The 27499-nt window shown below is 44.9% G+C and overlaps 1 protein-coding gene across 2 annotated transcripts in view; it reads left to right on the top strand.

Annotated features, from left to right (window-relative positions):
• The window catches only part of LOC140917713 (vascular endothelial growth factor receptor kdr-like), a 182627-nt gene that overhangs the window by 111564 nt on the left and 43564 nt on the right, over positions 1-27499 (top strand). For both annotated transcript variants that reach the window (XM_073361074.2, XM_073361075.2), the window contains exons 12-16: positions 11684-11792; positions 19620-19913; positions 23259-23405; positions 25467-25592; positions 26378-26484. In XM_073361074.2, coding sequence (XP_073217175.1) covers positions 11684-11792; positions 19620-19913; positions 23259-23405; positions 25467-25592; positions 26378-26484 — 783 coding nt within the window. The remainder of the gene's footprint in view (positions 1-11683; positions 11793-19619; positions 19914-23258; positions 23406-25466; positions 25593-26377; positions 26485-27499) is intronic.

Consider the following 27499-nt stretch of genomic DNA (forward strand, 5'->3'; position numbering starts at 1 on the left):
GAGGAGCTGCTGCACTCACACAGAATATCTCTCCCTGAGTTTCTCAAGCACTGCTTTCCCGCTAACTGCTAACATGCTTTAAATTCCACAGCCATTAGATTATTTTCAAATCTCTGCTGTTTAGGAATGTTGGTCTCTGGCAGTGATGTCACTTGTCCTGGTTAAAACTCTCCAAAGACATGTGGGTCAAAAACCTTCCAGTCTCACTCACTCTTGAGAAAGTGTACGGACTGCTCTGCCCAAGAGGGGGCCTGTGAATAGCACTCAGCTCTAAGCGCCTCAAAATACTTCTCACTTACAAAGCACGTTGGGTCTGGAATGCGCTTCACCAACATGCTCACAGTACACCTGTGAAGGATGGAAGCATTAATATCCCCATAACAATAACCTCGACATCTACATTTTCCTGAGTGCCCTCTAAGTTTCGAAGCACCCATTTTGAGGGTGCCCACTTCAAGATAACTTGGGTCAGGTTTTCAGAGATTCTGAGCACCTGCAGCTCCTACTGGAGTTGTGGTTGTTTGCTAACCCTTTGGGGCATCAGTGACTCCACAACAGGTGGAAGGAGGTAAGACCATAAACACCTGTCTGTCTGCACTGGCCAGCAAAGCTGGCTGCCCAGGACCTGCATGCTGCACACCTTCAGAGGTGGCACAGCGGGCATGTTCCCTGTGTGTGCTTGGGAGCTCCAGAAGACAGGATACTTCCCAAAGCTCCACCTGGGTTTGGGTCTAAATACCGCAAACTGGAACATTTCAAAAAACAAGGTGGCACCTTTTATGCGTGAACATCCCAGTCCAGGGTGATTGCCTCAGATGTTCCGCGCCACAGCTGTAGACTGCTGACTGCGCTGGAGAAGAGGCTGTGGTGTGGCTCTGACAAGTTTTACCCTTAGTTATGATATATATATGGATATTAATGGGTCTCCAGGCAGTGTCACAGTTCTGTTTGTTCAGCGGTAGGTGTGGAGATGCACCAGGTGTGTTGGGACTCGATCCTGCAAGAGGCTTTGTTTTCTGATGCTGACCCAGCAAAGCACTTAAACACATGGTTAACTTTATGTGACTACTCACATGCTTACAGATAAGCATGTGCTTCAGTGCTTCCCTGGACTGGGTCCAGAGAGATCAGCACCCTGGAGAATCAAGTCCTCTCCCATCTGGTCTGTCTCATGGAGACTTTCAATGCTGAATGTAATTTAAAGCAGAACTCTGAAAATATGGGTGAGGGGAAGAAAAGCACAATTCCAATTTCATTCCGGAGCTGTCTCCTTGCTGTGGCTTCCTCGCCTTTAGGATTGTATGTGTCTAGATAACACAGGACCCTAACATAGGCTCTGTCTTTTGCTGCTCCTCTAGTCTCAGAACTGTAGAGAAGAAGCAACCACCTAGAAAGTCCCAGCTGTTTGTAAAGAATCTCAGCAGCTGCTGGAAGAGGCATATGAGTAGGGCAGAGATCTCATTCCAAACCTGGCCTGCTGTATTTTATAGAAAATTAGACCATGGAAACCCCCTCTTGGGAAGAATAAAAGCTATTTAATTCAGATCCTCTTCTGGCAACTGACAACAGTCTCTTTCTCTTTAGATCAGTGGTTCTCAAAGCCGGCCCGCCACTTGTTCAGGGAAAGCCCCTGATGGGCTGGACCGGTTTGTTTACCTGCCACGTCCGCAGATTCGGCCAATCGCAGCTCCCACTGGCTGCGGTTCGCCGCTCCAGGCCAATGGGGGCTGCGGGAAGCAGCGCGGGCCAAGGGATGTGCTGGCCGCCCTTCCCGCAGCCCCCATTGGCCTGGAGCAGCAAACCATGGCCAGTGGGAGCTGCGATCAGCCGAACCTGCGGATGCGGCAGGTGAACAAACCAGTCCGGCCCACCAGGGGCTGTCCCTGAACAAGCGGCGGACCGGCTTTGAGAACCACTGCTTTAGATAACAGCAGCTTGTCCCCACAAAGGTTCTTCCTTTGTAAAGCATTCAGGTCCCTGGCTTTTGTGGTTCTCAAGGCCACCACCCTTGTCAGGTCTGCTGAGCTCTTGCTAATAAACTCAGGGCTAGTCTACACTAGAAGCACTGCATGTGCACCACTGTAATGAGCCTGCTGAAGACACTCTATGCCGGCAAGAGAGCTCTCTCCCCTCAGCATAATAAAACCCCCTCTGTGAGTGGCAGTAGCTATGTCGGCAGGAGAAGCTCTCATGGCACTTAGGTCTGTGTAACGTACGTCGCTCAGGAGGGCAGCTTATTCGCACACCTGAGTGACGTAAGTTATACCAAAGTAAATGGCAGTGTAGACAAGGGCCTCAATCTCCGTCTCCCTTCATGGCAGTGTAATGCAGGAATAACTCCATTGAAGCAAATGGCGCTGGGAAACCGATGTGAGAGGAGAATCAGACTCCCCACATGCGTGATCATGAAACAGACCCTTCTGGGTGTTTGAAAATCAGTTTTAAAAGCCACGGCGCAAATAAGGTGTCTTGCAATTGCTGCAACAGTTTTAAATTCCCCCCTCCACCAGTCTTTCAGCAGCAGCTGCTGCTTTGTGCATCGGGCTGGGATTCCTGAAACACTGCAACAAAACATAAACATGACTCTTATTTTGTTTTGTTTTCCACACAAAAGGCAAATACCCAACCTCACCCCACCTCCCATTCTCCCTCCCCAAAAAGACTTTCAGGTGCAAACCTGGCAAGTTTTGGCCAAGGGCAAATATCTGACCAATTGTTTCTGGAATTTCAGCCTCAGGCTGCCTTCTCTGCCCAAACCTGCAACAATTACCCTTCCCCAAAACTGCAAAGTCTTGTGAACAAAATCAAAAAAATAATCCTCCTGATGACAACGGATGAAGTGAAAGTTGATCATTTTGCAGAGCTTTAGTGGACATTAGTCTACCAGACAGGGGAGAAGAGTACCACAAGCCCAACTCAAAGCAGCTCACAAAGCCTTCCTCAGAACAGGAATAGCAGGGACAGCACAGGGCAAATTTCTTCTCCCAGCCCTGGCCAGAACAGACCATGTCTAATATGGTTTCTGTGACTCATTCAGTCCTTGCCTTCCTGAGTCCATTGACAAAGGTGCCTTCCTTAATGATGACATCCGCCCAGGAGCCATGGGCTGAGACCACTGCCTTAATTCCCGTAAGCTTCTGATCAATCATGGCTCATCATTAAGTAGAATTCAGAACAGTGAACTAGAAGCAGAAGGCTCTTTGGCCCCATCTCTTCTCCTGAAACAGTCAGAAGCAGGACGGGCCAGTGGTTAAGGAACTAAACTTGGGCAAATCACTTATTGTCTCTGTGCATCAGTTCCACATCGGTAAAACTGGGATAATAGCAGTTTCCTCCTGCTGCGAAGATAAATACATGTAGATTGTGCGGTGCTCAGGTACTATCATGTAAGTACCTTAATAAGGCCTTGTCTACACTACCGCTTAAGTCGATGTAAGTTACATTGCTCAGGGATGTGAAAAAAACAGCCCTCTGAGCGATGTAACTTACATCGACTTAACGCGGTGTCTACACCTGTCAATGTAGTACATCTTCACCCGATGCACTAAATCGACATCGCTGCATCAATCACAGCGGCGCTGATTTAGCACGGTAGTGAAGACAAGAGGCAGGTCTATGCTACGGAAGGGATTGACGCTCCAAGATCGATCCACTGGCAATCTATTTAGCTGGTCTAGTAAAGACCTGCCAAATCGACTGCAGATTGCTCTGTACTCTACTCCCGACGAGAAGAGTAAGGTAAGTCGATGGGAGATTTTGTCCCGTCAACCCCCCAGGGTGTAGACCCTGCGGTAACTCAACCTAAGGTGCGTTGACTCCAGCTACGTTATTCACGTAGCTGGAGTTGCGTCGCGTAGGCCGACTTACCGCAGTAGTGTAGACATAGCCAAGGATACATAGATCCATGCTCCTCCACCCAAGTTTATTTTTCTAAATATGACTCGTTCTCCCTGTAAGCAATCTCTCTGCAACAAAACTGTTTTGTTCCTTTGGGATTTTTAAAATAACTTTGCAGCTGTTGTTTGATCCCCGTTTGCAGTAGCCTTTTCTGGCCTTTGTTGCTTTTTCTAGATTGCAGTCTTGCTGAAGTATTTATGTTTTTGTGCTTTCCCAAACTCTCAGTACATACCCTTTGTACGTACACATTTAAATATTTGATTATTAAACTTTAATTAAAAGATACATTTATAAATTATATAATTTTACAATTTATGATTCGTTCATTCGTTTTCATCTCCCCCTGGCCCGCTGCTTATAAAGGCATTCTTTAGTCTTTCCTAATAACTGTGTCTTGATTAAGATTTATTCCTATTAATAAAGTTAGGTTATGTGAATCTCAGATTTCACCCCTCTTGTCTGCCAGCTTACATTGTGGACAATCCAACCCACCCCCTTTCTGAAGACCAAGGCTATCTGTGTTGAGTTAAGTGGAGCCTTTGGATAATAGAAGATAATTTTTAAAAGACACTGATGAAATCTTGTAGCCTTCAGACTTTTCCTTGTTTTTATCAGTGGTTATTCCCACCAGAAATGAAACAGACAGGAAATGTACCAATCCATTCCCACCATGTCCTAGCAAGTAATTCATCTGCATTTGACTAGCCAGATGAAATAATAAAGATGTTGGAGACTGGGTTAACCTGGCTTTTATTGACTGTGTTATGAATATGGGATTAGCTGAAATTGGTTATTTTTCCTGTGTGACTTGAGCCTGTCCTGCCATAGATGAAGTCCTGCAAAGGGGAGGGTGAATTTTCCCTCGTCTCCAGCTCTTCACTACACTCTGTCTCAGACTCCTTCAATTTCAGGGTCTCAAAGGACTGCAGAGATGCATGTTTGTAAAGTGACACTAATACTTTAGGGCCCTGCCTTCTGAAAATGCAGAAACCACCCCCCATAAATTCCTGGGGCTGCTGCCCTAAAACCAGAATTTTGCTCTCTATCAAGTGCACTGAGTTTTGAACTTTGGTTGAGGCTCTACTGCATTTTCTTTTAGCCCTGAGTTTTCCCTGCATCAGTAGCGATCCAATGACCCAGCAAGGTGCTAGGGGATCTGTGCTGCTGGAGGGGACATTTTTCAGTTGAGATGTCCAACCATCTCATAATAATGCCTTGCTAGGATCTCTGAGTGCCTTGCACACAAAAATCAATGAAGTCTTACATTATTCTTGTGGGATGTAGGGCTGTTGTTATTATTCCTTTTCACAGATCGGGAGGGGAATTTCATCGCTCTCCCTCTGTGAAGTTCCCTGCCCAAAGACTGATGACTCATGAGTGAGTTTCAGCCTTAAGGGTATTCTGGACACCACGGCATGCACAATAACCAGGGCATTAATTCAGACTTCCTGGCCAAATTCCTATTTGGCCAATTTATGTTCTGCCAACTAATTTCTCCCTGCAGTTTTGGTTGGACACTGGAGTCTTCACTTCCTGTCTTCAACTGTTAAGCCGCTGCCAGAAGTGGCTTCATTTTAGTGCCAGGTGAAGCATCTCACAGGACATAAATTGCTTTGAGATTTTCCCTTCAGGTTGAAAGATGCTGGGATAATATTCCTTTATTCTCTTTCCCATTATAAAACTGATTGTATTGATCTGAAGTTGGGCGAATAGGTCATAGTAAAAAAAAAAAAAATAGCAGGGTCCATAGATAATGCAATCCTTGTTTCTGTGGGTCTTTTCTCTGCCACACGTGTATATGTGATTCAGAATCTGATGAGTCAGTTTGCCCTGTTCATGCGGCTGATTGGAGGTGTTTTTTGTGGGGAGCCTTATGATTTTATCTGGCTGGTGAATTTCAGGAGGACCTAGGGGGAAGTTAAGCAGCTCCAGCTGAAAACATCAGAGTTAAACTGCCCTGGAGGAATGAAGTATAGTGCCTGGGGGTGCACAATACAGGGATTGAGCTGCAGAAGAGTTTGTCAGCTGGAGATATGTGAACAGCTAACAAGATATTTTAAAAATATCACCCCACACGTGTGCACATTTCAAATGAGCTTCCAAAAACAGCAGCATGTTTGTCTGTTTAACAGGGCCAGGTGAGCAGTCACACCCCAGATTTCTGTTAAGGCATCCAAATTCCAGAAAGCAGATTGTGCCATGTAGGCTCTGGCTTATGCAGAGGGCAGGACACAGTGGCACAACTCCTCCCTGAGCTCTCCAGTGTACAGGGCAATAGGTGGGCTGCACCATCCCTTTCAAGGGCTTAGCCTTCTTCCCAGAGTGCCTGGTGAGCTCCAAGGAGCCATGCCAAGGGCCGCCCTGCCCACTTTGGGTTTGTTTGTTTGTGAATCCCAGGGTGAGAGGCAAAAGCAGCCTCACCACTCCTGCAGAGCACAGGACCTGCTAGTTTGCTTGGGGTACTCCGGGGTACAGGAATGCTCCAGGCACAGTCAGCCCCCTGCCCATCAGCACTAGGGCCAGGCCCAGTCTAGGTTACTCACAGCAGAGGTGGGTCTAAAGATGCAATGATCGTGCCTGCAGTGATTGTTCATGTCTAGAGCAAGCAGTACTGGCTCCCTTGCTCCAAATGGCAGCTGCTAATTAAGTTGGTGGGTTTCCCAGAACCACCACGAGCCAATAGCCTGCCAGCCCTTTCAAGCAATGATGCACCATTCAGTCATTTTCCAAACAAAGCATGACTGTCGGACCCTGGTGGGAGTGGCCATCAGTACAATTTGGCACAAAGTATTTTATATGAAAGGGCCCTCAAATGTAAGCAAAACAACCACATGATGCATAACTCACCAGTGAGGGTTTTTTTCATTCCATGTTTATATACGTGATAATAATACTTTGTGCTTATTCAGCACCTTTCACCTGAGGATCTCATAGCACTTTACAATCAGTAAGCCAACCAATTCGCCTGTGAGGTAGGTAAATATTGTCTTCATTTGACAGGGAAACTGAGTCACGCAAAGATTAAATGACTTGCCCAAGGACACAGAGCTAATCATTCATAGAGCTGAGAGAAGAGCCCAGAAGTCCTCAGTCCGCTCCCTGGCCCCTTATCTAATTGTTAGTCCTCACACCTTCCTTTATCAGCTTTTAAATGAACATGCTAAGATCTGACTGGGATAGTTAAGACAGCAACTTTAACAATGAAATACAAGTATGATACCATTGCCCTCCGAGTGACTGAATAAGGAGCTAATTGATATATTCTTTGCAGGATTTCTAGTGAAATTCCTGTTAATTTCATCTTCCTCTAGCCATCTCCTTCCCCACGCTGCCACCGTTAGACAGCTGATCACTTTTCTACCCCCTTTCTCTCCTCCTCATCCTCGCCCACATGTAGCTAAGGAGTGAAAGAGAGACGAATTGTTAACTAGAGCCAGAAGAGGGAGGGATGAGACCAAGGAACTGAAAACAAAGGGTAGAAAAAATTATTTATTTTTCCTGGCTCCAGCTTACTCTAGCTTAAAGGAAAAGCCGAGCTACCCTGTGCCTGTCTTAGAACACTCATGTTGTGTGACTGTGGAATGCATCTTGGCTGCCTCTAAAATAGGTTCTTCTTTTTTTTTATCAGTGCAGGAACATTACACAGTTAAACATATGGAATGTATTGGACTATTCCCGTCCGTTTTTTTTTTTTTAGCAGTGTCTTCTCGTTACTTGCCTTAGAGATTGCAGTCATCTCTTTTGTGGACAGGTTTTAAACTTAATTAGTTAACTTGCTTTTATTATAACTATTTATTAGTTAATCTTGTGGCACTTGGACTAGAGTGACTGGGTGGCCCAGGGATTATGTAAGGGCCAATGAAGCCTTCTATATTGAGAGTTCAAAGCCAGCCCCACCGGTCAGAAATTGTTCAGCCCTGCAGGGCATTTGGTGGCCTCTCTGCAGTGATTAATGGGGGTTCAATCCAACTCCCTCAAGAAAAGTATCCAAAGTACAACGTATATCCAAAGTATATCCGTTGCAATACCTTGTCATTAATCAGCTTATGCACAGTCTCGGCAGAGGAGCAGAGGATTCGTTAGACACACCGCTGAATTGCTAGTCACGCTGGCAAGGGGCAGTGTGTTGTGGAAGCTTGAACTGCACTTGTGTGTGGGCTGCTACAGAGGGAAAACAGAAGACTACAGTCTCTCAAGTATCAATTTGCCACCTTTCGTCAATGATAACGGCACTACAAACATGGGTCGTTTCAAAGTAATTGCAGATTTGACTTCAGAGCAGTCCCTATAACTCAGCAGAGAGCACGGTATTCTAGCTGAAAAGATCTGTTCAGAGAAAAATAGGGTAAAAGTTTGGATCCTGCAGATGACAACATGGTCAGGATACTTCTACTCCTGGTACAATTTTCTAGGTCTGTCCATGCCTGTTGAATACCTTAAGCATAGAAATTATGAGATGGAGAGGACTCACTGGATCATTTAGCTCTTCCCTGCAAGCAATGTAGGATCATTCCATCAGAATATCCTTCAGTGCTTTGTCCCCAGTTCTGTTTTAAATGTCCCAACTGATAGGTCTTCTCCACCTCACTTGAGATATGACTCCAATCTACTAGGCTTCACTGTTAGGCCTCTGTTCCCCTATGTTAGCCTTATGTTTTCATTTGCTCAGTTTCATCCCACTCCCCACACTCACCCTCCTTTTGCACATTTTTCTTGTGCATTACAATTATTTTAAATTCAAAAGGGATGGCAACAGTCCCCTAATCTCCACCTGTGGTTCAAGGCCAAGCACAGACATATTTAATGGTGGTGATGTTTGTTCAGCCTGTTGGTTTTTTTTTTTTAACTATCTAGAATAACAGCTGATGAACATCTGTGGAAACATCTGCATTGTGTATGAAAGGATTTTTTTTAACCCTCGGGGTTAATAGGGGTTACTTGTCCACGGAACCTGTTTGCCGAGTTTGTCCATGGCTACTTCAAAAGCAGATCCCAGTACTGGCTTCCTAACCACTCTATTCAGGTTCAGCCAGGTATATGTTGCTGAGTGAAAGACAAACCTGTCTGATTTTACTACGGGAGGGGCTGAGGGATTTGTGCAAACTGGTTAACACCCCTTGTGGAATATTTGTGTGTTCCAGAGCATCGTTTTATTGGAAACTGAAACAAGATTAGGGCAGTCTGGCAACTGAGAACTTTATTTAAGATGCTGCAAAGATAATTGGACTCCTGATCTCAGAGATTTACCCAGAAGCATAAAGCCAGAGTGAAAAGCTGATGCATAATGGTTTCAAGGGATTCATCTTATTAAATAAAATCACTTTGAAGTCTTCATTTCCCCCACTGAAATCCTATGCATTTCTCTGCTGAATGCTGCTGTTGTGAAAGCCACTTTTTGGAGGGCTTCTTGAGGTGCTCTTTCTAAGACAAGACACTAAACTGAGGGCTTATCTGCCATATCTAGATGAGTATACTGCACTTATCACCATGGTACCTGAGGGCATTATATGCAAACAAGGAAATCTATTACTCTCTCTCTCTCCTTCCTTCAGTAAGATTTCCCCAAGAAATTCCCCCAAATTGGAAGAATGGGGAATGTTTCCCCACCCCTCCAATCACCTTCACATCTAAGTACTTCCTTGATAAATGACATCTGCATAGCAAGGCTTCTAGTTATCTTCTCTTCTCCTTTCCCTGCTATCAGGGTTTTCCTTGGGATATAGACTAAATTTTTTAAATCCTGTATTCTTGACCAGCAAGTGGACAGTAAGATCTCATGGCAGTTTTCAGAAGCATAGGGTTGTTTCTCTTGGTGCTCTTGCCAAATTCCTCTAGGGATAATTACATTCTGCCTACCTGCAACCTCTCCCCTGCCATTTTAACTGGCTACCTAGTATTCTCCTTGACTTCCAGTGCAGAACTGACATGCAGTGAGGCTGTGAGCTGTCAAACAGCTGTCCAATTTCATCTCAGAGGTTGCTGACTCGCAGTCCTGACTGCAGCAATTCCTGCACAAATCGTTTGGGAGATTAAAAAAACCTATATAAATATAAGCTCTGATAATAATACAGATGATATTGGTCCAGTTCAGCAAGTGCTTAATGTTAAATCAAAGTGTTCAAGTACTTTGCAGAATCAGGGCCATTATTAAGTGTTATAGTGGGGGGAGAGGGAGGACTGGTAGAAAAAATGTACAAAAAATGTTCCCTCTTTGGTGCAATTTCATTCCCATGAAATGGCTGTTGACACATCAGAAATGAAGTGCAGTGGCAGCATTTGGGGGCTCACTACTGTTCCTGTGTTGGAGGCCAGGGGAACTGGATTTTTCCCCTGGTTTTGCTTAACTACAGCACAGTATGTCCCCATGAGAAACAAAGACACTTTTTCATTTACTTGTTCTTATGCAGAGGTGAACTGTAAAATTCACATGGGATCAAACCTTTGAATCTCATTTCCCTACAGGATTTAAAGCAACAAAGCTCAGAAAATCTTAAGCAACTCACTGAAAATACATCCCACCCTGCTCCAACCACAGGCAAGGTGAAATTTTATGAGGAGAAAAGGAATGTCTTGTGTGTATTTAGTTTAGGATATTAAAAAGAAAATCCTGAGATGCTTTTCTACACATCAAAGCACTCCGAGATAAGGCCAAAAGGCCAGGGGGAGTGCTATAAGTTCTGGCTCTCAAACTCGTTAAACGGGACTTCAAGGAAAGTGATATTTGTTCCAAATGTGTGTTTTGAGATCCTCAGGTGAAAAACTCCAGAGAAATGCAAAGTAATCTTGCAGGAGCATCTCAGTTGTAAGGGGTTCAGCACCTTGCTAGCAGTACCAATGAAATATCCAGAAATAAGATGAGACCAGCTGACTTTTCCTAATGATAGTGTGATGTTGCATCATGATGACCCAGAGCCATGAGACAATCCGTTTGTTCAGAAGGGCATGTATCAAAGCGGAGCAGCATAGAGAGATCTCCAGAAACACAAGATAATAAGAATGGACTTGAACTTGGCCCACATCTCCGACTGAACCATTGAAAGAAGTTCTTCCCCACCAATGCTGAAAGAGTCCCCTCCATTTGAAATCCAGCTTGCTGTCCTAGCAATGTCTTCTGGGTTTTCTGCTAGTGTCTTCTACATTTCACAAATTCTGATATTTTCCTCGGGGTCAGAGGAGAGACCTGTTGTGTTGAGGCAGCCTCTGACCCAAGGAATCCCTACAAGAACAAACTAAACCTCATCAAAGACAGGGCCAAGTACTTTCCTGCCCCAGGGGAACATACCTCTCAACTGACCTCATTTCAAGGGACATCACCCATTTTTAGGTTCAGAGTTACCTAATGTCCACACAAAGTTTGGCATCCTCTCATTGTTGAAAATTATTTACAGCAGAAATAAAGAATCATGAATGTGAGGTTGTTGGAAAAGTTATTGGCACTGAATAAACGAGAAGCCCTGTATTTTCAGGTTCTTGCATGAATTTTTCTTTTGTGTCTATGTCCCACAGGTGTGTTGCAAAGAGAAGCCCTGTCTGTAGGGGGAGGAAGTAAAGGGGAGGAGTTGCTGGGGTTGGGAAAGGGAAGTGCACTGACTGAAATAAACGGAGATGGAGAAAAACATTTGCCCGGTGCTGGGCTTCATTCATTAATAGTGATTCCTTTGCTAATTGTAGTTTTTCTACCATAAAATATAACACTTTCATCTACAGCATTCATCGCCCTTTCCCACTGCCCCACTATGGATCCACTAAAAACAAACCCCTTTCTTTTTCTCCCTTTGCTTGGCAGATCATAAGCAAGTTGACTACAGAACATAGCAATGCATCAGGGATCTATTACTGTGTGGCTTCGAACAAGATTGGTAAAGAGGAGAGAAGCATCAAGTTCTATGTCTCAGGTAAATAACAGGCTGCACAGATGATGGGTGCTTGCTTTATAAAAGCTTGGTTGCACTGTTTTATCTATCTCAGGATTTCATACCATTGCCCATCACCACCGAATCCAAGCAATTTCCATGTAGTATCAATGGCAATAGCAAAGTCCCTCGTGGACTTCATGGGGTCTCCGGCACCTAGGTGTCAAATTAGCCCTTTCCTACAATGGTGCAATCCCACTGGAGTCAATGAGGTTTGCAAAGATAAGCAAGGGCCATATCTGGACCTGACCCAATCCCACAGTTGTAGTTAGAAAGTTTTTCTTAACGTCTAATGTCTAATTAAGGGGACTGAACTGGATGACTTCTTGAGGGCTCTTCCAGCCCTAGATTTCTATGATTCTATATTATTTCTCCAAATAACACAACTCCAAACCCATATCCGTTTAATCTGTTAGTGTAGAATCCCTTAGCAGTGAAATCAGAAGGTTTTACACCCTGGCATATTTGTCCAAATGTCCAGGCATATTTGTCCAAATGTTTAAACAAATGAATCTTAACTGTGCATCCTCCCTTCTGAGTTCCCTTTCTGGACACACTCTACCAGCAGGAATTTACACGGAAATGGCAAATTTTAAACAAATATTGCAGACGCTTCATATAAAGCAAATGTCAAATTCTCAACCGTTCATATTTGCACCGGGAAATGGATACGAAGAGTGAAGCTCTCCTGTCAGGGAATGCAGACACACAGTGTGACTTGTTCATGCAAAACAACTCAGTTGCTGAGTGTTGAATACAAACAGCATATTGCTCGGGAAGGAGCTACAGCCGCAGTAGTCATTCATGGAACTCATCCAGGAATAATTCCAAACAACAGATGTCCCTGAAAGCATCGCAGTCTGCCCAGGATCACAAGAAAAGGCAAAACTCACTGAAGAAACTATCCAGCATGAATCCGTCACGCAGTTCCAGCTACACTGCAGTAATAGCCCTACACACTGCAGGGACTCTTGTACACTGTGTCGTTTAGGACCATGCCTGTAAAGTATATCAGTAATTTTTTAAATAAGGGTAAGAAGGAATGTGTGCATCAAACCTCACTGCCAATCCTGTTACCTGGTGGCATGCAGGGGCCATAACAGGACGGCTATGTCCCCCCGGCGTATTTCTCCAATGCAGGAGCAACATAAGGCCAATATATGCAGCCCTACAAGACCCTTCTGCACAGGCCCCCGGCACTGGGGGTTGTCAGGGGTGGGAATAGGTTAGAGGCGATCAGAGTCTAAGTTCCCTCTAAGCTGCATGGCCACGCAGCTGATTATTAAGCACCGCGCAGAAACTCAGGGCTGCGGCGGGGAGAGATGCTTTTCCCCAAGCTCTGGACCTCCCGTGGCACCCCTCCCACAGTCCTGACCCAGCCCAGCCCTGAACCTGTCGCGGCCAGGGGACAGGCACCTCTCCTCCAGGCCCAACCCAACCTGGCCTGGACTTGCCGCAGCTGCAGGAGAGGCGCCTCTCCCCCACCAGCCCTGGTGCTGCTGTTGTGAGAGAGAGGGGGGAGGAATCCTCTCTCCCCACCATAGCCCCGGGGAGCCCCACTGCACCCTGAACCCCTCATCCCCAGCCCCACCCCAGAGCCCTCAGCCCCCCTCAGCCCAACCCTCTGCCCCAGCCCTGAGCCCCTCATCCCCGGCCCCACCCCAGAGCCCTCACCCCCAGCCGGAGCCCTCAGCCTCCCTCCCCCACAACCATCTGCCCCAGCCCTGAGCCCCCTCCCATACTCCAAACTCCTCAGCCCCACCCCGCCACATGAATTTTGTTATGTACACCAATATGTGTACATAACACCTCACATATCACCTCCATATTGGTGCACATAACAAACTCCATTCTGCACATGGATGGGAAAAATTAGAGGGAACACTGGCTCAGAGTGCTCTGTGTTCCAATAATTTCTGGTCTAGGGAAAAGACTCTCCCTCCTCCTAGGATGCTCTTCTGAGAGAGACAGCACAGATCTCAGAAGTCCCAGAAACAGCCCTGTCGGGCTGGAGATCAGTTATTAATTATACACTTACCACTGCCATATATGAACCTTCATGTAGGCTTCATTCTGCTCTGAGCAGTGCCAGATATTATGTTTGGATGGGTTTCTCAATGATCAAATCAGTCTGTTCCCATTGCTATTCCACCCACAATGCTTTTTAATACTCTCCATCCTCTACTAAAACCAATTTTGTGGCTGCTCAATGTGGGAAATACAAGTGGAACAAGATGAGGTTCAAAGGGTGGCAGCCACCCATGGGCCTGTTAGTGGTAAAAACCTTTCACCCCACTAATGAAGCTGTTTTGTCCACAGAGACATTTGTTAGACAACTTGGCAGAAAGGTTAGTTTTCTCTGGAGCAGTTGGAAGTTTTATATTTCAAACCTTCTTTTAATTTTGTTTGAGGCCAATATTTTTCCATACAGGGAGCAAACGTTTAAGGCACCCATTTTTAACAGTCAGGAATAACTTACCAAGGGTTGCGGTGGATTCTCCATCACTGGAAATTGAATGAAGAGTGTGTGGGGTTTTTTCCTCTAAAAGATATGCGGTAGTTCAACCACTGTTATGGGATGTGAAGCAGGAATTAATTCAAGGAAGTCCGATGGCTTGTGTTATGCAGGAGGTGAGACTATATGATCACAATGGTCCTGTCTAGCCTTAAAACCTAAGAAAGCTGAACTTTGACTTCTACATTGAAAGGAGTTTTGACTTGGTCACAAATTTCTCTAAAGAAAAATGGAAAGAGAGAGAGAACAGCCCAGAAGGCATTTTATATTAACATTCCAGAGACAATGTGACATGAGCCCTCGTTATCCATGTGCTGCTTACATCAAACCATGTAGGGTTATTCCCATCACAAAATTGTCTTCTTTCCATCTGAAATATACCAGATCATGAACAGGGCTAGGAGAGACATTCTCACCCCTAAAGGGAAGCATATGAGTTCCATGCCATCCTGGAAGAAGGAGAGACATTAAAAGATAGCAACCGACTCACATAAATCAGATGTTTAAGGAAGAATGATGACATTTATGGATCACAAGTAAACTGAATCTTGCTAAATGCAGACAGCACAGTCCCTAAAGTGGAATTGTTTAGATTCCATTGGTAAAATATTACCAAGTCTGACCTGCAGCTTTGTCTCTTGGTGGGATGATCCTTTGCTGAGAGGTGCATGTGACTCCATCAAAGAGGCCAGTCCCCTTGCAGATGTCAGAAGAGCAACAACTCTGGGCCTGATTCACATATAGAAAAACTCTGCCCACCTTCCATACTGTGCAAGGCTGACAAAGAAGGAAATGTACAATTTTTCCCATCTTTTGTGGAATAGACATGTCTGGGTTTTGGATTCACAGACTCCTAAGACGCTGGAGAAATCACATGGAGAGTTGCCTCGCCATCTAGTCCCACAGCTGGAGGGAGAGACTGAGATGGTTTGTGAGATATGCCTGGGGTATCCGTAATCACAGGGACCACAGCAGTTGTTTGCATATAAGGCTGGTCCTGATTATGGAAACTTGACTGCAGGTGGAGAAGGAGAGTATCTTGTGCATCAGACGGAGCTATGTCTAAATGCTAGGTCAATATTACATCCTATGAAAACAGGTCATGATCTGCTGCACACTGTAAGGTTTTAGTCTTTCCGACATGTTACAGCACCCTGCAGAACGAGACGTAGGGCAAAAGACAACATCCAATTTTTAGCAGTCAGGCTGCTGAGTGTGATGCAGCCAGAATCTGAGGCTTGATGACACTGGCTGGAATCAGGGTTTGAAAGTACACCGGGATGATGGATGGGCCTTTGTGAAGAGAGCAGAAGATTTAACAGAATTGATCCCAGCCACCCAAAGTCCAGCGCCTGCTCAGCTTCCATTTGTAGAGCTCGGTGGTTAATCCAACCACTAGTGAGCACAAAAATCTTGAACTCTCATTATCTCTTATTGTCCTATGTGAAATGACTTGATGAGTCTCAAGCCACTTTCAAATGAACAAGTAACCAAATCCCCAAAACCTCCTCCAAACTGGGGCCAGTTGGGTTCCTTGTTGAGAGTCCTTGCCAAGGAACCAAGTACAGAATGAGCCATGGAGACCGAACTCCCCTCTTGCTCTAGAGATAGTCCTTTCAGGTCAGGGTTGAAGTGTTTTGGCCATGCAGTGTAATGGGGAATAATGGGGAAACCTGCACATCGTTGTCCAGACTGCACCTGTTCTGGGTGAAAATATAATACTTCAGACTCCAGGGCCGCCAACCTGGCACTTTCACCAACATTAAATTCATTTCAGAAAGGAAAGAAAACTCGCCCTTTGACCTATTGCAATATCAGATTAATTCATTTGTCCTTCTACGGGCAGGTGCCTACAGAACTCACAGAGACACTGGAAATAGCACTGAAAGCTACTTTTAATATGTTTCATGGCCAGCAGAATACATTTCATTGCAGGGGGGTTGGGCATTACTCTAAAACCAAACCATATAAGGGGGCCATCTTTAAAGGGAAAATGATATCAGTAGATGGCAGAGCTATACCTTCTTTAGGCTCTTCCTGCAGGTGTCCTGGCTGCTTTGCCCAAGTAAAGCACTCACAGTACTTTGTGATAATTAGGAATGTCCTGTCCTAACTCTTACTCCAGTTTTTACATTCTACTTAGTTAAATCCCCCATACAGTTTCAATAAGATATCAGATTTGTCTTCAGTTTATACTGTCTACCCCAGTTTTGACACCTAGTTGCCCCATAGTAATATTTTGCATTGGGAAGATGCTATATGGTCAATATATCAAACTTTTAGGACTGCCTCACCACTGGTCAGGGACACCCACTGGAAGTAACTACTTTGGAATCTGTTGTAACACGAGAGGAGCAAATATCAGAAATTCCTGTTCTGAGAAGTCTCTTGCCTTTAGTCTCTGGTCTGCAACTTGGGCACGTCAACCACATACCACCCCATATGCATTGAGAACTTACAATCGAGCCCTATGTGTTTGTATAGCATCCAGCAAAATGGGACTTCAACCTGGCTGACATCTCTGTGTGCTACTGCATTCAATATTAATAATAATTAATAATAAATAAACAATAACAACAGCTCCTCCTCCACCCTTATCTGGCTGTAACAAGAATGCAGAAAAATGGAGTGAACGATCTCTACTCGAAAGAAAATATTCTATGTCAGACATCAGATAAGAATCTGCTGTCAAATACTGTAATGCTTTAGGAATTGGACAATTCTACAAATGTTTGCCACTATCAATTTGCTCATTCCTGACATGTTTACAGGCCACATGAAAAGATCTGTGTTGCTTCAGATTGTCAGGCTCACCCCCTCTCTTGCTCTTTCTGCACTCTCTATGGCTGACAGGAGGCGTCTCCGCTATCCTGACAGGCTCAGACATGGAATTTGGGAAACAGCAGAAGTTTTAAATTATATACATTATTGTGCAAAGCACAGGAAATTAAAACCAATTAATTCCTTGTAAATACAAATGGTACCAGACTTCCCTTTTGATTTATGCTGACATTTTACCTTCCCCCAATGGTGCATTCCCAATTGTGTTAGGGAATCCCGCACAACTGGAGTGAATATCGCTACTACTAGCCCGTAATACAATACAGAAGACAAATGTGCAGAGACCGCTGATAAAAGAGAAAAGGCCACGTGGTTGGTTCTTACAGGAGACTTATTAGGTGTCTTATAAAATAGTGTCTGTTCAGAGAGAAGACATTAATTACATCTTAGGTTCAGGATTGTGAACGCTTAGTAGTCTAGAGATGGACTAAACTGTAACATTCTTTCAAAACTTAAATTCCTCCCTAGACAAGGGAGGAGAAAGGGGAGAGAGAGAAAGAGAGAAACTTTTTTTCTTTCCACTGTACCTAAAAATCAATAAATATTCTATCAGAGCAGATAGAGCTTCTTGAAAGGCTAATGAGATGGAAGAAAATAACAGAAGTCCCAGCTAAAAATATTCAAAATGCTAACTAAAAAAATGTCAGCAGAAGAAACGGAAAGTAAAACAACCCAACGCTGTGCTCCCAGAATGTTAAGTTAGTAGAAAAACATGCATGTGAAAAGTTCATTTGGGAGGCTAGAAAACTGAAAATGATTTTAGCTCAGAAAAAGGCACAGCTTAAGAAGAACTCAAGGCTCACCCAGGAAATGCCTCAAACCTCTGTGCGGGTTTCCAGCTAGCACTCCCCGCCCTAGACAGTGCATACCCAAAACCTTCTAATTCCAGCCACCATGGAGGAAGAGATTCCCCCCGCCCCCAGTCACTCAGTGGAATTCACCCTGTGGAAAAAGTAGAACTTTAAGGCTCTAATACTGCAAAGTCTCTCCACAATCAATGGCCATTTTCTTCATTTCACAAATGCAAAAGACCTAAGTGCTGAGATGTAAAGCTGGCATCCTGACCACTTGTGACAATGATTTCCTCTTGACAGTTACATTTTGAGACCAATCAGCCAGCTTTTAATCCATTTAATGTGGGCCATGTTAATTAAAAAATTAGAATTATATATATGTGGCAGATTGGGTATTTCTCAACAGTGGAGCGTGTCATGCTGTTAAGTGCAGTAGTTGCTCCTCCTACACTAAGTTCTGTCATTGCCAAAGTGCTGTCTGTTACATCCTAATTATTAGGAGGCCTTTAATGAATAGTTACAGAGCAGCATTAAAGCAAAGAACAAGCAGCTTTATTGCAAACATTCATCCTTGCTGGAGGACTATATAGAATGGACAATCCCTAATTGTCCTGTCCCAGCAGATGCTGGGTCTTAAGGAAAATCTGGAAGGGAGTCTTCAGAGATCTCCACTTCATTTGCTCCAAAATCCTGATCTGCCAGATAGAAGGAGATCATTCCAGAGCCAACTGAGTTTATTATTAATGGGCCCCAATTGTGAAAGTAAGGCTCTGGGATGGACAGGTCATTGGAAATAGAATAAAAGGGAGGCGAGGAGACCATGTTTCCCACACTCCAGTTCTCTGGTGGCTCACACAGAGGGTGAGGATAATGTCTTGGGGTTAAACCGCTGAGTCTTTACTCAGAAACAACTTCTTTTGTCTTCAGTGGGATTCACATTGGCACTTAGCCAGTGGAAGTTTTGTCTGGAGTAAAACACAAAAAAGGTAAGGACCCAAGGATTCTGTCACAGATGAACTGGCTTCATACCTCCTGATATTTCTTTATTTGAGTCTATTAAAAGTTAAAGCTGCAAGGATTTTTAAATCATCTGTTCAGTGACCAAATAAATACCCCTTGAGGCAGATGTGACAAAGACAAATATTGGTATAGTAGAAATAAAGGAGGTTTCTAGGGTTGGGGAGATTGTGGAATTGTAGAGAAAGCCAATGTTACCTGTGAAGAACAATAATATGAGTGGGTTTTTTTACTCTGATAAAACAATATCTTGTGGCTTTGATTGTAGACAGAGGGAAAGCATCTCAAGCGTGCATATCAGTCTCCATGGAGAGCCGTCTCGTTTGATTACAAGTTAGCTTGATTAGCCTCAGCGCATTAACTAATTCTACACATCATTTTAGTTAATTACTGATTGTGTAGTTCTTAGTACACTCAGGGCCAAACTATGAAAGGCTCATGGACCAGGCAGTGGACACATATTTACCCAATTTGCAAGCACAAATGCTTGTTTGCATGTGCAATTGCAGGCTTTTGGGGTTTCATTTTTCTGGCTCATCCCATTGTGTTGGTCTTTGAAATTTGGCCCTCAAGGTGAAAACAAGCAGCCAAAAATCCTCTCAGTTGTGCTTTCATTCCAGGTGTGTTTTCTCTTTCCCCTAGATGTAAAATCGGGTCTGCAGACAGACCGACCGATCACCACCATTGTTGGGAGTGATGTTCAGCTGACCTGCAGAGCCTCCAGATACATTTACAATCACCTGGCATGGTACTACCCCTCCGCACAGGTCGTGCCTGCCAGCTTCACGCAGGAGCAAATTGACAGATACTCCATTTCCTTGACACTGGCCATTAGTAACGTCACCAAGGAACACGCTGGATGGTACAAGTGCAGCGCTCAGAATCGACACAACAGCACGGAAGTGCAAGAACAGCACACCCAGCTCAACGTTAAAGGTAGGCCTTGTTGTCTGAAAACAACAACTAAAGGTACTATGAGCAGGGTGCTGAGCATCTGCCATGCCCACCGATGTCCTTGGGAATGGCAGGTGCTCAGGATCAGTCAGGTATTGCCTGGATGTATTTTTCTGTTGTGTTAACAGTTGACTACAATGACCTCTACACATGTAGCACCTTTCATCGGAAAGGATCCCAAATGGCTTTACAGATCTCTAAGACCTGATTTACAAACCGTGGGCCAAATCCTGAGCTGGTGCAAATCATCATAGCTCCATTGAATTTGATCGAGCTACACTGATTTCCATCAATTGAGACATGGCCCTGTACACGCAGGAATTATTTAGCCCATCTGCGCCACGCCCCTGACATGCTGCAGCTATTTGACAGTGCACAGCAGTGCCTAAGCACCATAGCTTAGGATAGGTTGGCCACTTGAGACGACAAGGGAGAACCGGTTGAGCCTGGCGTTTGCAGTACTGAACGTGGCACCTGACCAGAGCACCAGCCCCGTTCCTATGCAAAGTGCTGTGGAATCTTCAGTCACCACATGCAGCAACTACAGCAGCATCATGTCCTCCTAACTCCACGCTGGGGTGTTGATTTAGTGCAGACTCAGAAGAACGAGCACCACCTACCATCTTGCCAACCCCACCAGCATGTCTCTTGGGTGGCCCACCCAAGGTCTGTCATGCTTTGGTAAAACATCCAATGAGATTACATCCCATGATGATTACCATGGTTATATGTAACATGAATAAGATTAGGAGTCCTAGTGGCACCTTAGAGACTAACAGTTTATTTGAGCATAAGCATCCGATGAAGTGAGCTGTAGCTCACGAAAGCTCATGCTCAAATAAATGTGTTAGTCTCTAAGGTGCCACAAGTCCTCCTTTTCTTTTTGCGGATACAGACTAACACGGCTGCTACTCTGAAACCATGAATAAGATTTAGGCCCGTCAAATGTAATTGCAAAGGACATTGGCCAGGAGCATGGTATCGAAGGGTATTCACTCTTTACATTTAAAGCAATAGCAGGTTTTTCTTTTCTGTATCTTGACTCCAAGAACCCATCTCTTTAAATTTAGTGTCAACAATAAATATTACAGAGCTCAGTGTCCTTGCTATCTGTGGCTATCTAAAGACGACAGGCTGGAATCTTGTCCCACTTTTACACCAGCGTAAGCCCACTAATTTCAGTGGAGTTTCTCCTGATTTATACTCGTGTGAGTACGGGCAATCAGGCCTCAGACTTCTAAGAAGGAGGCGGTACCAGCAGAAGGGTTGTGAGGCCCCAGGTCTTCTCATCTGTCTTCTAGCGGAGAACAAAAAGCGTGGAACAGAAGTGGAGCATGGGGGAGACCCTAAGCAAACTGTGCCTACCCAGGTAGTGGAGAGCACAGTTATTCACAGGGCGTTTGAGTGTGATCCCGAAGTTAGGTTCTGCACTTAGACGATTGCGAGTAGGCACTAGAGAGACAGGCAGGGACAGACATGCTGCAGTAAGCCCCTGCCTGGTAAGGGCCAGCCCATGTTGTGCTAGCTCCACATGTCACGGTCAAGTAAAGCTGTTACTAGCAGTTTCAATGCAGTGTCCTTCATGAGTGCAGACAGAGACATTATCATGAGATCTACAAACACGCATGCAGACACAGAGAGAGAGAGACGGAAAAAATTCTCACCCACACTATAGCTAGCGCTGTTCTGATGCCTGCGTGGGCAGTGCCTGGGTGACTTATTAAAACAATAAATCAATGCATCGCTCTTCTCTTTCCAATGGCCCAAGGGGGGAAAGAGACTATGACTCCTTCTGTCATTTCCTGTACTGGCCTTTCCCCCGTAACTAGTGTCCTTACCACCCTTCACAACAACCAGATGTGCAGGCACCAAGTCCTCTTCTGCACATTGCATTCAAGCAATTCACTTTCTTTTCCCCTTGCAGATATTTTTGTTCACTTAGTCAGATTTCCACCTACACAGACACCTACACACAGTGGCAGGGGGGTGGGGGGAACAACAGCTAGGCTATTAGTACACATACAGAAGAGCTGGGATATTGAACATGTCTTTCTGTGAGTTACCAGTTGCTTCTTATTTGTCTGTGGTGGCTGGGAGGCAATTCATCCTGAGAGCATGCTACATGAGCACACTTTCCCCAAAACACTTCTCCTCCCACTATAGAAAACCAGCCATGAAGCCTTTCAATGTCCCTTTCCGATTCTGCGTGTATTGGATCTTCCTCTTTATCCTATGCGCACTGGCTATTCTCCATGTTTCAGGCTGTTTTTTACAGTGTACTCTGGGCTTTGTTCTCTGGGGTCCTGCACCTTTTGCAGTCATTGACAGCAGTGTAAAATGAATACGAAGTGTGGGTAAAGCGCTTCCGTGCTGAACTTTGCAGTGGTGTAAATGACTGCACACAAGGTACTGGGCAACAGAGACTCCTAGCATTTTCCTCTCTTTTCTTTGCTCCTTTCTTTACGCTCCCTTTGTGTGTTTTTGCTCTGCCCCCAACCTGATCCTTTGTTTGTTCACAGGGACTAAGTAACATTCAACTCTGAGTGAAACTTAGTCCTGGTCTACACAGGGGGGGGCGGAAGGGGAAGGGATTGATCTAAGTTACGCAACTTCAGCTACGTGAATAACATAGCTGAAGTCGACGTACTTAGATCGACTTACCGTGGTGTCTTCACCGCGGTGAGTCGACTGCTGCCACTCCCCCATTGACTCTGCCTGCGCCTCTCGCAGAGCTGGAGTACAGGAGTCAATTTATCACGTCTAGATGAGACAAAATCGATAAATCGATCCCCACTGGATCGATCACTGCCGGCCGATCCAGCAGGTAGTGTAGACATACCCTTAGTGGGTTTGAAATTCAGCAAAATGAATTTGCCCATTCCTAATGAAAGACATGCTCTGTTTGTTGGTTTTGCTCACCACACACCTTTTTCATTAATAAACCTTTCTGCAGCCAACACATTAGGGCAAGGCCTTTATGTGCCGATGAAAATGTAAGTCTTTAGAAGATGCCTCCTTAAGGCCAGGTCTACACTATAGCTTTACATTGGTATAATTACATCGCTCAGGGGTGTGAAAAACCCACTCCCCTGAGTGATGCTCTTATACCGACCAAAGCCCCAGTGTAGACAGGGCTATGCTGACAGGAGGGCTTCTCCCATCAACATAGCTACCACCTCTCTGGGAGGTGGATTAACTGTGCCCATGGCAGAGGTTCTCCCGTAGCTTCTTCACTGAAGCGCCTCCAGGGCAGTTGCGCTGCTGTCGCATTTTAAGTATAGACCTGCCCTCAGACTGATGGTGTGTTGTTTTCCTTTGTGAATGCAGCAAAGGCAGTGCCACATATTATGCAGAACCTCGCAGACCGGGAGGTTAACATCAGTGGCAAGATCATGCTGGAGTGCAGAGTAAATGGAACCCCAACGCCTCATATTGCGTGGTGGAAAAATGGCTACCCCATTTCACCTGCTTCAGGTGAGTGTGGACCACAACAGGTGCCGAAAGGGAAACAATGGTAACGTGTTCACAGATTTGCAAGCCGTGTTGGTCCCGGATTCTCCCCTGCCTGGCATTTGGTGGAGTTGTTAACAGCAGTGCGTGATGAGTGCCAAATGCTATCAACCCAGGACGCTGTAAATGACTCAGACCACATTATCTAGACCTGGCTGCTGATGTGATTTGCAAATGGGATTACAGAGGCCAAAATAACCAACTAGCTTCAAACCAGTGCTTGATTATACGTGCCCAGTTTTGCACATGCCACTGCTTGTGCCTGCAGAATTGACCATATATGTGCAGAACTGACACTGGCAAGGGAAATCAAGGTGCTGAGCACCCAGCTGCCCATCAGGCATGTCCAAGATGGTTCTTTATGCGTACAAAAAGCAGGGCGCTTCACCGCTTGCTAAGCAGTATCTAAAAATGTGAGCCTGAACTGCTGGATGTTCTTAAGGCCTGATCTGGAGCTTGTTGAAGTCAATGGTAGTGTCTCCACTAAGGATCACTTAGCCGGCTGCAGGGCATAATATACTGTGTCTTTATTTCCCTCAGCATAAAACAATGATGAGAAACAGCTGTCAGCTCAGCCAACACACACACGGGCAGTGCTGCCCCAGGCTTGGAATGTTTGCCTGAGCTTGGAATTCTTTCCTGGCCCCTCTATCCTGAAATACCCTTTATGTCATGGAGAAACCAATGTTAGTAACTGGTTCCTCTCACTTTAATTTTGCTTCTCGGGTTAGGAAATCTAGAATCCTCCATAACTCAGATCAGACCGTTCTGAGCAGAAGCTCTTAACAGCTAGTGAAGTTTTATAAATAATTCGAGAGGCAAGCATGTAACTCATCCAACTGATGAACACATAAAAAATATATCTGAAAAAACCACCTCAGGGTAAATATTTCAGTGCTGTGCATGGTGAGTTATGTGCACAGCTCTTGTTAACAACAGAATTCATGGGCAGAACACACTGCAAACTTAAAACCTTTGGACTCAAGGCCCAATGTATTTCCCCTGTTCTGTTAATGGCATCTTCTTAGTAAACCAAATGAGCTTGGAATCGTGTGTCACCGAATCAGAGAAATTGAAGCTAGCGAAGGCTGAGTTAGGCCACATGTAGGCCATCTCCTCCCTCATGAATGCAAGATTGAGCCAAATAGTGGGTTCTTCAGGGCTTTGTCCCCATTTTAAATGTCTCAAGAGACAGGGTGCTCATCGTTTCCCTTGGGAGGCAGTGCTGTAGTCTTAGACATTGCTGTCTCACTGACATTTAGCCTCAGTTTTCCTTTCCTTCATTGTATCCCATTATGCCCTGGCCAGGCCACCTTGGATCAATCTACATAATTCCTTTTCCTACTGAGCACTACATTGTGCCAGGTAGGTACAGTCCTCCACAGAGGAGGAGAGGGGTCACTTCTTGGAGAGGCATTGTGCCTTAGCAGGCAATACAGTCGCTCATAAGCTCCAGGTGTGTGGGTGGGGACTCAGTTTGAACTCCTCACCCAGTGAGGTGCAGCCCCTCTGTGCCCCTCCGGCCTGGCCTGAAAAGCATATTGGGTTAATAAGAGAGTTGTATTTAATATGTTCTAATGACATCTCCTCAAATGCAGTGCAATTCTTGGGCTGGGAAGGGGAGAGGCAAATCCTGCTGGGAGTTTTGCAGGTGCAACGGAGAGCAGCATTTGTCCCAGTGAGCTCATTCTGGGCCCAGTCATGCCCCCATTGCCTTCCATGGGAGCAGTATCAGGCTGCATGAATAAAATACACCTGTTCTGCACAGGCTGCAAAGTTGTCACTGTGGAGTTAACATGACAAGTGCATTGAGAGCAGGTGGCCAGGGAGGGGTTTGCAGCATGGTACCGCAAACAAAGGTGAATATAACATACCAGCACTAGAAGATCTCTTGTGGCTGCTACTGGAGGTACCAGAGCAGGGCTGCAGTGGCCATTGAGGCCATTTTCAACACAGCTCCTGTTGGACATTCTTTCTTGACAAATATATTCTGCAATCAAATGAAACTGTATCCCTCTAACACAGGAATTTCCATGGAAAATAACACCCTGGTCATCGAACGAGTGAAAAAAGATGATGAAGGCCTCTATGAGTGTAGGGCTTCCAATGAAATGGGCAATGACAGCACTTCAGCATTTATTAAAATACAAGGTGAGTTCACAAGCTCATGCACAAGCTTGGTGAAACAGGCTTAATTTGGGGAAAAGACATTATACAGCCCCCACGCCCTCAACCCCCACCCCCACTCCACACACAGATACAGGGCAGGCTTGGATAAAGTAGGAACTGACTTAATCCCTTGCTCAAAACTCAAAGTGAATCCCCTTTGAGGTTCCAGGAAGTTTACATGGTCACATAAAGACATAGGACCTGAAGCAGGTCAATATGTCTTCATGTCTGGAACACCCTGATAACAACTCTATCACAGACACAACATATGCTACACAAAGTGAGATATGGTCAATATAACTTGAATGTTTCATGGGGAATCATATAATACAGAGTTCCCAGCCTTTTCACACTGGAATCTCCTTAAGGTTCCCTCCGATTTAGCCAAGAGTTAGCTGGGACCACCTTCCAATTAGCCATAGGAAAAGAACAGCGTGATTGCAACCCATGACACCTGTTCATGATCCATAGGTTGAGAACCATAGTATCATACTTTGAACACTTGGCATTGATAATATAAAGTAATGGCACTCAGTGGATATCCTGCCCACCTCTGCCAAACCATTGTCTCTGTGTCTCTTGGTTAGAGATGGTTTCCTATATCCTTGCCTACAGCAAGTGAATGAAAAGGCTCCCACCACATGTCATGGCATTTCATGGCTACCATTTTTCTGAAAGGAAGCATGGTTGATGGAATTACACGTTTTATTATTTATTTATAATTTAATTTTCGCACTGAATTTAAATCCGATGCATTTAATTTACAGGCTCTGAAGAAAAGTCCAATATTGAAGTTATCATTTTGGTCTGCACTGGTCTAGCAGCTACCCTTTTTTGGCTTCTTCTGACCCTTTTCATTCGGAAAATGAGAAAAGTAAGAGAGCTTCCATATTGTACATGGAATTGAAATGGACTAGAGCTGAGCTCTGGGCTTGGATCCAGTTAAGACTAAGCTTCAGAGTTCAGGATTGAGGTCGACCTGGGACAGATGGTGACAAAACTGTATGAGCTGTTCTCGTGAAATTTCAGGCCAACATTCCTCTTGATTAATTACTTGACATCTTGTGAGATCAGCTGTACTTATGAGATTTCTGCCATCTTGGTCAGCATCCAATCAGATCAGGAAAACAGGCCCCTTTCTCTTGTGGATCTAACATGGATTCAGAAGCATCCAAGAATGTTTGGAGACAGGCATTCAAATCCTAAACCCCTTACAGTTCTGGTTTCAGCCCATCTCAAATAAGGTTTTCCCTAAAATGTAGTTAGTGAAGGGAGCGCTGGTTTAAGTATTGTTGTAGGATGTTACAGTCTGTTGTTTGCTCTCAAGCTGGGCTCAAACCACAAAAGTTCATTATGTTTCGATGGCTCATTTACTCCTTGGCCTCTCTCCTGAGACTCCAAAGAAGTGGGCCCTAAATTAGGTCCAAGGAGTATTTGATAAAGTAAATCATATTTAGGGTTGTTCTTTCTTGCTTACATAAACAAAAAATATGGTACAAGATGCTAGTTCTCTTGTTTGGATGCAGCCCAAACCACAGTCTTAATGTTGATCTTCTGTAATTTGTATGAGTGTTCACCACATTTACAACAGAACTGGGAAGAATCATTCAAGTTCAAGTTTACTCTGTCTCTCTCCAGGACAGCAGAGGTGCTAGACCCAATAGATCTTGTGTCATCATTTACACCTGCATAAAGTGGCCATAAGGGGAGCCCAAATCAGACTTTTCCCCTCAGTGGCACCCATGTTGACACGTAAGCCTGTTTCTAAAGCACGATGCCTTGAGTTGTTAAGGAATTGGAGAGCTGTCCAACAAGGCACTCAAAAATGTTGCTTTAATCTCAAGGATTTCCCACAAGTAGTAGCAGTGTTGGGTTTCTCTAATGTATGT

This window comes from Lepidochelys kempii, chromosome 9 (genome assembly GCF_965140285.1).
Source record: "Lepidochelys kempii isolate rLepKem1 chromosome 9, rLepKem1.hap1, whole genome shotgun sequence".
Classification (NCBI taxonomy): Eukaryota; Metazoa; Chordata; order Testudines; family Cheloniidae; genus Lepidochelys; species Lepidochelys kempii.